At 40.2% G+C, this 13,330-nt stretch overlaps 1 protein-coding gene across 9 annotated transcripts in view; it reads left to right on the top strand.

Annotated features, from left to right (window-relative positions):
- LOC121313538 (receptor-type tyrosine-protein phosphatase mu-like) overlaps nucleotides 1-13,330 on the top strand; it is a 273,535-nt gene that overhangs the window by 159,665 nt on the left and 100,540 nt on the right. For all 9 annotated transcript variants that reach the window (XM_041246205.1, XM_041246206.1, XM_041246204.1 and 6 more), the window contains exons 8-11: nucleotides 5,976-6,284; nucleotides 6,835-6,944; nucleotides 9,958-10,159; nucleotides 10,772-10,874. In XM_041246205.1, coding sequence (XP_041102139.1) covers nucleotides 5,976-6,284; nucleotides 6,835-6,944; nucleotides 9,958-10,159; nucleotides 10,772-10,874 — 724 coding nt within the window. The remainder of the gene's footprint in view (nucleotides 1-5,975; nucleotides 6,285-6,834; nucleotides 6,945-9,957; nucleotides 10,160-10,771; nucleotides 10,875-13,330) is intronic.

Raw genomic sequence — 13,330 nt, 5'->3', positions numbered from 1 at the left:
CAGCAACATACAAATCTAATTAGGCTACACAAGAACAGCAAATTAAAAGAACATATAAAAGAAAAACATTAGACTAAATGTGTTTATAAAGTAACAAATGGTGTTATAACACAGTCTTTGCAGGGAGTCCCCGAGTGGCTCACCTGGTAAAAGCAAGGCGTCATGGTGAGCAAGGTCAATCATACAGCACAGGTTTGTGTCCTGGCTGTGCAGAGTCACCAGTCTTTGCTGGGGATTACCAAGGAAAAGTCACATTTGCTCTGGCGCTCCCGTGAGTTAGGAAGGGAAAACTGTCAGGGGCTGATTCTTCTTATCGCACCACAGCGAACTCTGTTGGCCAGGCACCCAGTGAGCTCAAAGGCAGATGTGGAGAAAAATAAATGGGCACACTACTATAATAATAATAATAATAGTAATAGTAATAATAATAATAATAAAACAGTCTTTACATGTTATTATGTACTTAATGTTTGATTATATTTTTTAGGCTTTATTTTAAGGATTTGAAAGATTCAAATATTGCTGACTTGGACAGATTTGGGCAGTGGGAAACATTTTTGAATTTTTTCCCAATAAAACATTTACTGATATTACAATTACAGAAAACAGAATGAAAATTGTTGAAGTCCAATCATAATACTTTTATTTTTGCACATTGCACATTTAAACTACTGTCAACTTTCAACAGAAAAAATAGGTAATCAGGCCTATTTGCATTTGAAAAAATACAGTAAGCAATTAATAAGGTACTATCATCTAAAAGTACCGGTCTCGAGGGGGTACTGTACCTTAAGGCATGGAAAGACTAATGAGTAAGGGCGTATGTAGCTTATCTTTCCTTCCCTGTGTTCTTGAAAGCATGGAGTGGGGGGTTTCCAGCAGTTGCTGAATGATTAGTCTAAGTATTTCTTGCATTATTTCAGTTTAAATAATGCAAAATATTGTTTTAAGCCTTTTTATTATTATATAAATGTACTTCATGCTGTTAAAAAAACAAACAAATCAAAACTGAATGATTACTTCTTTACTGATGTGAATGTTGTGCGTAATGTTTATGTCTTCATGCTGCTCATGACAATGTTGGGTTTACCATGTGCATTTGGCACTCTCAGAAATGAAGTTTAATGGAAAAGAACTTTGAAGTGTGGTTGTTTATGATGTGTGTGTACTTCCTGTCCTGAAATCTTTATTTCAAAATCATCTTTGGAAATAAACACAGTAAACTGTTCAAATTGGTTGAACTAGTAACACTATCAAATCAGTTACACATTCTACAATTTCTCTTTGTATTGTTTATTTAAATATTACTAACTTTTCCAGTTATTCCATTCCCTTCTGTTTAACTGTTGCATTATCTTATTTGTATCATGATGTATTATCTGTTCCAATTTTTTTGTAATTATTAAATTAATAATACAATAACATTTAAAATGTACTACAGTTGTGCCGTAACTAAACAATAGTCTGACCTTGTGTATATTATGATAACTTAGTTTTGAAATCTAGCCGACAAAGGAATCTAACAATTTTGCCAGAAAATGACGTCGTAACATAACACAGTTTCAGTAACTTAACTTTAATACTAGCATTAATAATAATTTGCGGCTAACTGCATGCCTTGGACCTGATGCAAGGCCATGTCATAATAATAGTCATGTTCTGTCCAGAAGTACACTTATTTTGTTGATTAAATTGAATTGAATAATTCAGGAAGGTTAAAAAAAAACAAACTGGGCTTTAAAAAAAGAAAAAAGAAAAGGAGTTCTGTATAACCGACTGTCTAAACTAATCTTAATTTACCATAGCATATCGAAAAGTAGCACAAAAAAGAGGAAGAATGTTTAGTTGAGAAGAAGCCTTTATTATTATTATTATTATTATTATTATTATAGGCTTATATTATTATATTATCTTTAGATCTATTGTCCTTCTTATAAAACATATTTGTCCAATAAGGTGAGCAGTCGGATAATTAGACACTTGTACAACCGACTGTCTTTTGTTAAGAGAGCGAATCTTCGTTTTACCATTTATTTTTGAGCAAAGTGAAAATAAACACCTGTACTGTTGAAATAAACAATTGAAACATGGACTTATTGCTTATGTCTTCCAATCGCACTTAGTGGAAAGTACGTTCCATTTGATGTAAGAGAAGAGGCAAACTTACCAAGATGTGTCATAAACTACTTTTTCTCATTGAATAAATTCTTGAACAAACCATGCAGCTATTTAACAATAAGACTTAACAGACCCTGATCATAACGCATCCGGGCAGGCAGTGAGTACAGCTACAAGATGTGTGAATGCGGGGACTGCCCTGTAGCGACACTTGCGTCGATGACAACTGGGTATGGTCCTGCGGTCTTGTAACGACGTGGTCAAACGTGGGTAACACAAACATGGGGAAGTTGTACTGGGTAAACAGGTGGTGGGGTGTTGCGCCTGTGAACGACGTCACACAGGGTGCGGGTTGAGCTGCTTTGCACACTTGGTGTGGGGTTGCGCTGGGCTGGGTCACACAGTGGTGGGGTTGCCGTGTACTGGGCGACATGACCCAGTACGCGCTGTGTTAAGAGCAACTTATTAAGGTAATGTGTAAAAAAAATAAACATAATAAATAATAACAATATCTTGAAACAAACCATGCAGCTACTTCACAATAACTTAAGACCCTGATTGCATCTCGGGCAGGCAGCAAGTACAGCTACAAAGATGTGTGCGGGGATGCCCTGTAGCGAGGCTTGCGGGGGTGGTCTGTCATTGTAAAGTGGTCATGTGGTGGTGGGGTTGTGTTGTACTGGGTAACACGGTGGTGGGGTTGCGCTGTGCTGGGTCACGCGGTGGTGGGGTTGCGCTGTGCTGGGTCACACGGTGGTGGGGTTGCGCTGTGCTGGGTTGCGCTGTCCTGGGGTTGCGCTGTGCTGGGTCACACAGTGGTGGGGTTGCGCTGTCCTGGGTTGCGCTGTGCTGGGTCACGCGGTGGTGGGGTTGCGTTGTACTGGGTCACGCGGTGGTGGGGTTGCGCTGTGCTGGGTCACGCAGTGGTGGGGTTGCGCTGTCCTGGGTTGCGCTGTGCTGGGTCACACAGTGGTGGGGTTGCGCTGTCCTGGGTTGCGCTGTGCTGGGTCACACGGTGGTGGGGTTGCGCTGTGCTGGGTTGCGCTCTACTGGGTCACGGTGGTGGGGTGGTGCGCTTACTGGGTCACACGGTGGTGGGGTTGCGCTCTACTGGGTCATGTGGTGGTGGGGTTGCACTGTGCTGGGTCACGTGGTGGTGGGGTTGTGTTGTACTGGGTCACGCGGTGGTGGGGTTGCGCTGTGCTGGGTCACGCGGTGGTGGGGTTGCGCTGTGCTGGGTCACGCGGTGGTGGGGTTGTACTGGGTGCTGTACTGGGTCACGGGGATGTGCTGGGTCACACGGGGGTGGTATGGTGGTGGGGTTGCGCTGTACTGGGTCACGCGGTGGTGGGGTTGCGCTGTTCTGGGTCACGCGGTGGTGGGGTTGCGCTGTACTGGGTCACACGGTGGTGGGGTTGCGTGTTCTGGGTCACACGGTGGTGGGGTTGCGCTGTGCTGGGTGCAAACACGCACGACCCAGTGGTACTGGGTCAAACGACACGACCCAGGCAGCGCACCACCCAACGGCCACACGTACCGAGGTTGCCACCACCATGGGGGAAATCCCAGGTCACGCGGTGGTGGTGGGGTTGCGCTGTACTGGGTCACGTGGTGGTGGGGTTGCGCTGTGCTGGGTTGCACGTACTGGGTGGGGTTAACGTTACTGGGTCACGTGGTGGTGGGGTTACACGGTGGTGAGGGTTGCACTGTGCTACCCCCCCACACAACCCAACGCAGTGGGTACCCATGATGGGGTTGTGTTGTATTGGGTCACATGGTGGTGGGGTCACGCGGTGGTGGGTCACACGGTGGTGGGGTTGCGCTGTCCTGTATTGGGTCACACAGTAGTGGGGTTGCACTGTCCTGGGTTGCGCTGCTGGGTCACGCGGTGGTGGGGTTGCGCTGTGCTGGGTCACACGGTGGTGGGGTTGTGTTGTATTGGGTCACACGGTGGTGGGGTCACGGGTTGGGTCACTGTGGGGTTGGGTCACACACACGGTGGTGGGGTTGCAGTCACCACCCGGTGCACCACCACCCAAACGTGACACGACCCCAGTGTGTCATGACACCAGGGGTAACCGGAGGGGTGCGACAACGGGACCCAACGCGTGCATGCTGGGTCACTCGGTGGTGGGGTTGCGCTGTCCTGGGTTGCGCTGTCCTGCGTCACACAGTAGTGGGGTTGCACTGTCCTGGGTTGCGCTGTGCTGGGTCACGCGGTGGTGGGGTTGCGCTGTCCTGGGTTGCGCTGTCCTGGGTCACACAGTAGTGGGGTTGCACTGTCCTGGGTTGCGCTGTGCTGGGTCACATGGTGGTGGGGTTGCGCTGTGCTGGGTTGCGCTGTCCTGGGTTGTGCTGTGCTGGGTCACATGGTGGTGGGGTTGCGCTGTCCTGGGTTGCGCTGTCCTGGGTCACACAGTAGTGTTGCTGCGCTGTCCTGGGTTGCGCTGTGCTGGGTCACGCGGTGGTGGGGTTGCGCTGTCCTGGGTTGCGCTGTGCTGGGTCACGCAGTGGTGGGGTTCCGCTGTGCTGGGTCACACGGTGGTGGGGTTGCGCTGTGCTGGGTCACACGGTGGTGGGGTTGCGCTGTGCTGGGTCACACGGTGGTGGACGCGTGGTGGTGTGTTCATGGTAATAGACGCGCTATAGGGTCTGGATACTGCATAAATCAATGCTTCTCATTGTTTTGCTGTGCTTTCTTGTATTTTATTTTTTTTTAAATGTATTTATGCCCTGCACATAGAGAAAACAAATTGAAAACTTGAAAAGCTTAAGTTTCCTGTCTAGTCCTTGAAATTGAGTTTTTGAAAAAAGCCCTGCTAGTTGTAATGGGAGGTAAAGTTCCAGAGAAATGGGCTGTGAATTGAACCTGGAATGGAGAGTGATCCTATTACTCTATTTTCTGCCCCCTTCTTCCCTGAGAATTAACAGAGCCGAATGTAGAAGCAACAGGGATCACTGATTAAATGTGATGTTAAAGTGCCAGGGGCTGGAATATGGGCTTGCAGGTCCCTTGGATCTGCACAGCAACTGTCAGGCTTCAGTGCTTGGAAGTCAGCTAAAGCTGGCAGTCAGGAGGAGATGAAATATGCTGCAGGCACCGTTGGAGGATTGTGAAGGAGCTGTCTGACTTAGCTGTGGCGATGACACACCGTGCACTCCTAAGGGAAATGATTTTGCACTCGTATTTATAAGCCAATATGACCCAGGTGATCCTGCTCAATGAGATGAAGCAGACTATCTGTACCTATCCCATTAAAGTGTTTTTTTTTTTCTGAAAAGTCATAAAATGGTCAATAAAAGAAGATTGAATGTCACAGTTTGTTCTTTGTTTTTTGAGGATTTTTGTTTTGTTAACAAAAAAAAAGATAAGATTTAGTTTGCCATGAAAACTGGGCATTTAGACTCAGAGAATGAAAAATGTTTACTTTATAAAGTTACTTATTGATAAGCGTTTTGAGATTTACAGGAAGTAGCACCTGCCATTGGACTGTTATTATTATTATTATTATTATTATTTATTTATGTATTTATTTATTAGTCATTTAGCAGTCATTTAAGCTATTAATTACATATTTTATAGAGAATGGCAGGAAAATAAATATTTAAATAGGAGCACAAAAATGGCATGTGTGTGGTTTGGCACGCTAGTGTCCTTGTCGGACACTGCAAGGTGTTTGCTTGTTTTTTCTGGTGGTATTTTACAATTGTTTTTCTTTGTTGTTTTGTATGCAGTGTGCTTGTTTAATCATGTGAACTACTGTAACAACCTTCTAGTCTCCACCATCTATATTTCTCTCAAGCTTTTGGTGTCAGCTGACTTTTCTGTTGTTTTCTTGACTTGGTTTTCTTTTAAGATCCCATGCATGGTCCACAGAAGCTGGAAGTGGTGGATATAAAGTCCAAGCAAGTCACCGTCCGCTGGGAACCTTTTGGGTACAATGTGACCCGCTGCAACAGCTACAACCTCACTGTCCACTATCGCTACCAGATGGGAACAAAAGAGGAGGTCAGGGAAGAAGTGTGTTATGAAACAAACAGTCACTTCCCTCAGCACACCATCAGGGAGCTATCTCCCTACACCAATGTCAGCGTTAAGCTGGTACTCATGAACCCTGAGGGCAGGAAGGAGAGCCAGGAATTGGTGGTTGTGACCGATGAAGATGGTGAGCATGTTTATTTAATATTGATTTAAGTTGCACCTTTTAAATAAATGGCTTCCTTGTAATAAAAAAGTTATCTTTATCCCTATTAATATTTCTTGTAGATTTATCTGGTATATATGATGAACCTCATCTTTAAGGTTCTGACAAATGTTTATTTGAAGGTTAGTCATGCATTACTCAAGAGTCACAGTAATTACTATTGCCAAATTAGAAAAACAGCCTTGACCAAACTAGGGTATCGACAGAACTAGTACAATTGATTTAATGCCATTCTGTTTATGTACAAATCTAGCCACTGAAACAAAGTGTCACTATCTGTTCATAGATTAAGAGAAACAGGACAAAAACTTATTGTTGTTAAGTCAAATATTTGTGAAATATGTAACAAGGAAATCAAGATGCAAGGTCACTGTGTGCTATTTCTCATATACAGTAGTCTCCGTGTATAGGAACATTGCATTCCATTTGGGAATCAAGCAGTCCTGCTGTCCTCATTGTGGAATGTATTGGTGTTACAATTAACTTCATGAAATGTTCACTTCTTTATCAGTGCCTGGTGAAGTGCCTCTAGACTCTATCCAGGGAAGCACGTTTGAAGAAAAGATCTATCTGCAGTGGAGAGAGCCAGCTCAGACTTATGGCATTATCACACTCTATGAGGTAAATCACGCAGAAGGTCCTTTTTGTCTCTCCTGCCGCTGTAACTGTCCGATCGTATGAACATGCTTTTCAACATTTATTTTGAGTGTGTGTGTGTGTCTATATATATATATATATATATATATATATATATATATATATATATATATATATATATATATATATATACACACACACAGTGCCTTGCAAAAGTATTCAGATATTTGATATTTGATATTTTATTTTTAAACACTGAAACTCCGAATCAACTACTGCAAGTTGACACTGGTTTTATGTTGGGAATTATTTTTAAGAATAATAAAAAACTGAAATATCTTGCTTGCATAAGTATTCAAACCCTGTGCTGTGGAAGCTCCCAGTTTGCACCGATGAAAGAAATTGCCCTAACGAGGACACAATTATCTTACTATTGGCCTCCACCTGTGAACCATTAAAGTTGCTGTCACATTTTCTGGATAAAAACCCCACTGTTGAAGGATCATTGGTAAGGCTGTGAATCTGAAGGAAAATGAAGACCAAAGAGAATTCTACAGAAGTTAGAGATAAAGTAATACAAATGCATATATTAGCTACCATCTGAAAGGATGTCTGGAGTTTGCCAGAAAGCATGAGAGTGACCCAGCTGCAATGTGGGAAAAGGTTTTGTGGTCAGATGAGACCAAGATAGAGCTTTTTGGCCAAAACTCAAAGCGCTATGTGTGGCGCAAACCTAACACTGCCCATGCCTCAGACACACCATCCCTACATTGAAGTAAGGTGGTGGCAGCATCATTCTGTGGGGATGCTTCTCATCAGCAGGGACTGGGCATCTTGTTACAATTGAAGGAAGAATGGATGGAGCAAAATACAGGATAATACTGCAAGAGAATCTGCTTCAGTCTGCTAAAAAACTGAAGCTTGGGAGGAAATTCACCTTTTAGCAGGACAATGATCCCAAGCACAAGGCCAAAGCAACATTGGAGTGGCTCAAGAACAAAAAGGTGAATGTCCTACAGTAGCCCAGTCAAAGTCCTGATCTCAATCCCATTGAGAATCTGTGGCACTATTTGAAAATTGCAGTCCACAAGCGTCGTCCAACCAACCTGAACAACCTGGAGCAAATCTGCCAAGAAGAATGGGCCAAAATCACTCCGACACTGTGTGCAAAGCTGGTACATACTTACCCCAAAAGACTTAAAGCTGTTATTGCAGCGAAAGGTGGCTCTACCAGAGATTAATCTGTGGGGTTGAATACTTATTTTTTTAATAATATATTTTTAAAAAATATTTCCCAACATGAAACCAGTGTCACCTTACAATAATTGATTCTGAGTTTCAGTGTTTTAAAAATAAAATATCGAACAGAACGAAATTTCAATGTACCATTTGTAATTCAGTAATATGAGAGAATTGGTCAGGGGTCTGAATACTTTTGCAAGGCACTGTGTGTGTGTGTGTGTGTGTATATATATATATATATATATATATATATATATATATATATATATATATATATATATATATATTGTATATGTGTGTGTATATAGAGGTGTGTAGTAGAACTTGACATCAAAACTTTTTCCCCATAAAAAATCCAAGTGGGGTCCTAGATTACAAGTTAATAACGTTGCTGCTATTCCTGTCCTAGGGTAAATGCCAGCCTCATGACTGCACTGGCATCATACTGCCATGCTGATTTTTATAATATTTTAGCACTTTAAACTGTACAGGCTTAATAGCCTATGTAAAATATATTACACAGCATTGTAGAGCCAAGTATAAACTTTATTAACAAGATATACAGCTTTCTAGATGCTAATTAATAACCGAATATAATATTAAATACTGTCTCACATTTGCAAGGTCATAGTTTACTGAATTTTTACTGTGGGGTTCGAAGTTTTACCTATTACAAAATCCCCCCCCCCCCAACAAGAGCAAAAATTTAATAATGGAAGTAATGAATATTGTGTAACGTAAAACTGTTACAGCAGAATCAGACATAAAAAAAAAAAAAACCTTATAGGAAAGGGTATCAGTCTGTTCTACTATATACATTTCTGTCCCAAAGAATAAGAGTAACAACAGAATTGAACACACATATAGCCATGCTCCTATAAACAAACAAAACAAAACTATGTTTAAAAAGAACCTTACAAAGATCTTTTAAATATTTTTTGGTGTGAACCATCAGAGTTGATACAAGTTCTGCTTTCACTACTTCAAGTAATACTGGCCCTCCTAAGTTTACAAGGTGTACAAAGGAAACTCCTGGAATTAGTGTTTCACTGCTACTCCCCAGTGACTCCTATGACGCACCCCTTGGTGATTTTCCTAAGAAACTCCTTTCACACTAGGACAAGTCTGATACACAAAAACTGCATAGGCTTCTACAGTGATACCTGAATAAATACAAAATGCCCAATTACATTTAAAACAGTCACAGTCTATCTAAGAATCATTCTGCCAACGTGTTGGGTTTTTTAAAATTATTATTGGGGCAAATGTATGCAAGCATTTTAATGTAGAATACAAATAGCACATGAAGTGTAAAGCCCTGAAAGAATTGGCAAGAAAACATTACTTATATAACTTCTGACTGATGTTTCTTATTTGTCAATTTTCAAAGGTATACAAATTAAGGCTTATGCATTATTACTTTTCCAATGCAATTCCACTCCTAACCTTGTGCTCTGCCGAAATGAGAAAACTTTCCACCTTTGGTAAATGACAGCATAATATTTTCAGGGTATTAGTTTAAGCCTAGTTCTGTCCTTTACATCACTGATCCACTGATCCAAGTCTCAGCATTTCTAGGAAACAATAACCATTGGTATTTGGTCCAGTGCCCAATTCTTTCTTCACCTGCTTCAGGGCTTGATGAGAGTCACAATAGCAGGATGCTTCACCAGGGAAGTCTGACAGCGCATAAATCAGAAGGGTTTACTGCATAAAGATGCAATCTCTTTCCATCTGTTCAAGACATTTTTTTTCTTTATCGAAAAAGTATTACTGTTTTTGAATTCACACACAGATCTCCTATAAGGCCGTCAGCTCCTTTGACCCTGAATTCGACTTGTCTAACCAAAGCGGCAAAGTGTTTAAACATGGGAACGAAACACACTATCTGTTTGTGGGCCTGTACCCCGGATCAACATACTCTTTTACTGTCAGAGCCAGCACTGCCAAAGGCTACGGGCCACCTGTCATCACTCAGTTCACTACTAAGATATCAGGTGTGTATTTCAAGTATATTGTGTTTGATTTGATTGTCCCATATGAAAGGAATTTTGTGGTTATAGCTGTGCATTGTTTATTTAATGGTGTTTAGTTAAATGGCTCAGGCCCATTTACGGGCTGTGTTAAGGCCACAAACTTGCTTCCATTGAGCTTACTGGAGTTTCAAATGATATCCTTTAGTTATGTGTGCCACCTGATTCATAGAAGTATACGTGACCATGTACGACAAACTAAAGCTTACAGGACTAGATTCCCTTGAGTTATCAGTGTTTAATTCAACAATTTGACACATACAAATGTAATGATTTTCTTTAGAGCTAATGTGCTCAAAGATCTTCAAATTGTGTCAATAACGGTTTATTTTTTGCAAGTTAAGTGGATCCTCAATGCTGTTTTGCATAGTGAAAATAAACATTAAAGATATAAACTCAAAAGTTACTGTTTGTGCACAAGCACGGCAAACCTAGTTTTTTATTAATTCGGTCAACATTTGTTTATAGCGACAACTTTTGAGGGTACTTTTTTTTTTTTTTGTAAAAGGTTACAGTATGGAAAATAATGCCTTTTTTTTTTTTATATATTTTGCGGCACTTTTGCTGTTTCCTTAGCTCCCTGTATGCCAGCCTATGATCAGGAGACACCTTTGAATCAGACTGACAGCACAGTGACAGTGCTGCTTAAACCAGCACAGAGCAGAGGGGCGCCTGTCAGGTAAGAGACTTCAGACCTGAAATTAAATCCCATTCCATTTTATTAATTACTGTAATGCACTTCCAAGGAAGGGGTCGGATTCTAACAGCTAACCGACTCTAAACACTTGTCTCTATTCGTTCTAATTAGATTCAATTGCTGTCGAAAATTGAAAGTGTTTTGATCCATACAATTTCCGTATTGTTTGGCGCATTTGATTCAAATAAGAGGGACTTGTGCTTTGAAGATAAAGAACAAAGCTCTAGTCCCAAAGCTCTTGTGTGGATTCATTTTTTTGAATTTCTTTCATGCAGGTTGTTTGGTCCAGTGTTTTCTGGTCAAGGGGCCACCATTCATTTTTACATTTGCTTTTTTTTTTTTTTTTAAATGTATGTGGGATAATCAATATTTTATGGACTGCTTTCAGGCACTGGGTAGAAAGCATATTACTGTCCCGCATTCTGTTTGTGCAGTACCTTTTAGTTTTGTTTTTTTCTTTTTTTTTTTTTTCCCTTGGCTTGCAGTGTGCTGTATTGTGTATTGATTTTCAAACAATTTTCAAATGTTATTCTATAAACAGTTTTACAGTGCTAATATATTTGATTCAATAATAATATAACTACTAATAATGCATTTCTTGTGGGGACTATCTAGGTATTAGCAAAATGATTTGAGTGGGCAGATTTGTGTAGCATCCACCGTCATCAGTGTTGTCGAGTGTAAAGACAATTTAAATATTTTCCATTTACAGTAGATCAGACTTCAAGGCTTAGCTCTACTCTGCCCCTTTCTTGCATTACAACCAATCATTTCTCTCATGACAGGAATCCATATGGTGTACTGTACAATCTCTTTCACTATGACAAAACTATAAACTCCGTTGGGCCTTGGATGACAAATTATAGTTCTGACACTATTTCTATTAAACGTGTTTTTCATCTGTATTCTGATGGTCTTGAATTGGTCTAACATTTGGAGGTCTGGAGTGCCATTTGAATGAAACCCTAGACATAACAGCAAAAACTGATGCTGCGTCTTGGATATACTGTAGTGTGGACAACATCTATGTTTTGATCGCCATTCCCAAATCCTGCACAGGGCCATTTGTCAATATATTGTAGACCACCATGATCATATTTTATAATCTGTTGACAATCCTGAGGGTTTTTTACTGTATTTGCGATTCTCTGTAATTTTGCACTATTACAGGAATTGGTTTAAAATGCATGCTCCTTCGCTTCCAGTCTCTGGTTTGCCATTTTCCCTTGAGTCATTTTTTCTTAATTCGAATTTATATGTACTAAATTGGCCCTGCAATAACCGTCATTAAAGGTATCTTTTGTTTCACGTTCTATTCTGTTGAAGATTAAAGCAAAGATTTGGCTTTTAAAATATTAGCAAGGTTTTAACCCACTTCAGATTATTTCAATAATATACCACATAATCCTAATTACAAATTTTCACAAGCAGATATTTTATAATTATACAACATAAAGCTTTATTTATCTATTTTGTTACTTAAATTAAAGAAAGATTAATGAATGATTTCTTGCTACTGTATGCATAATTTTACACAAGTCAAAGATTTGGGTTGCCAAGTAACACTATTTTGAGCACCTCATTAATAGAATAGTTATTTTAGGTTCTGTAGAATTCTAAACATGTGTGCCTTTTACCCCATATTTGCATAATGTTTAATTGGCAGATCTATTCATAAATGATGAACAAAAGCCCATTGTTCTTTTTCAAGAATTTCAACAATATATTATTTCTTCAATTGGCCTAATACACAGAATCAATTTTAATCATCTCCAATGTCTTTCTCAGTTCATAAGATACCCTAATTGTCTATCGATCCAGTTCAAGCCAGACAGTTTGGTTAATTCAGCTTTCTTGGAATTTTGTAACACTTTTGAATGATTGCTGTCACTTTATTGACCCAAATATATTGCTTTTCTCTGAAGAGGCTGAGTGAACACAATGAAACAGAAATCTAATTGAACATGACTACTCAATAAGGGTCGTACACATGAAAACACAATCCCATGCTGATTGTATTTGCTGGAAATTGGGTTTTCAGCTGCAGATATTTGCATTTAAGCAGCAGCTGTTTTGCTAGATTGTGGATGAATAAGAACATCAAAAAAAGAGAAAAGAGATCACTATGTGTACAGACTTTATTATTATTTTTTTGAATCTGGTCATATATATTGCCTTCATTTAAAATTGTAATGTATAAGCTCTTTGACTCAGTGAGAAGCTGTAAAAAGATGTTTTACAGAATTACCAAAATTGCATAATTTAATTCAAATGGTGTCGGCCAGCAAAATGTATTTAAATGTATTTAAGCAATTGTTTATAGCAGAGGGATGTTGTTCTTAAAGGGGATTAGCAATCTGTCAGTCATTCAGTTTTACACTAATGTGTGGAATTTGGCACACATGTATAGAATATCTTTTTATGTGAAGTGGCAATAG

Source organism: Polyodon spathula, chromosome 3 (genome assembly GCF_017654505.1).
Source record: "Polyodon spathula isolate WHYD16114869_AA chromosome 3, ASM1765450v1, whole genome shotgun sequence".
NCBI classification, from domain to species: Eukaryota; Metazoa; Chordata; class Actinopteri; order Acipenseriformes; family Polyodontidae; genus Polyodon; species Polyodon spathula.
This window is presented reverse-complemented; position numbering and strand designations above follow the sequence as displayed.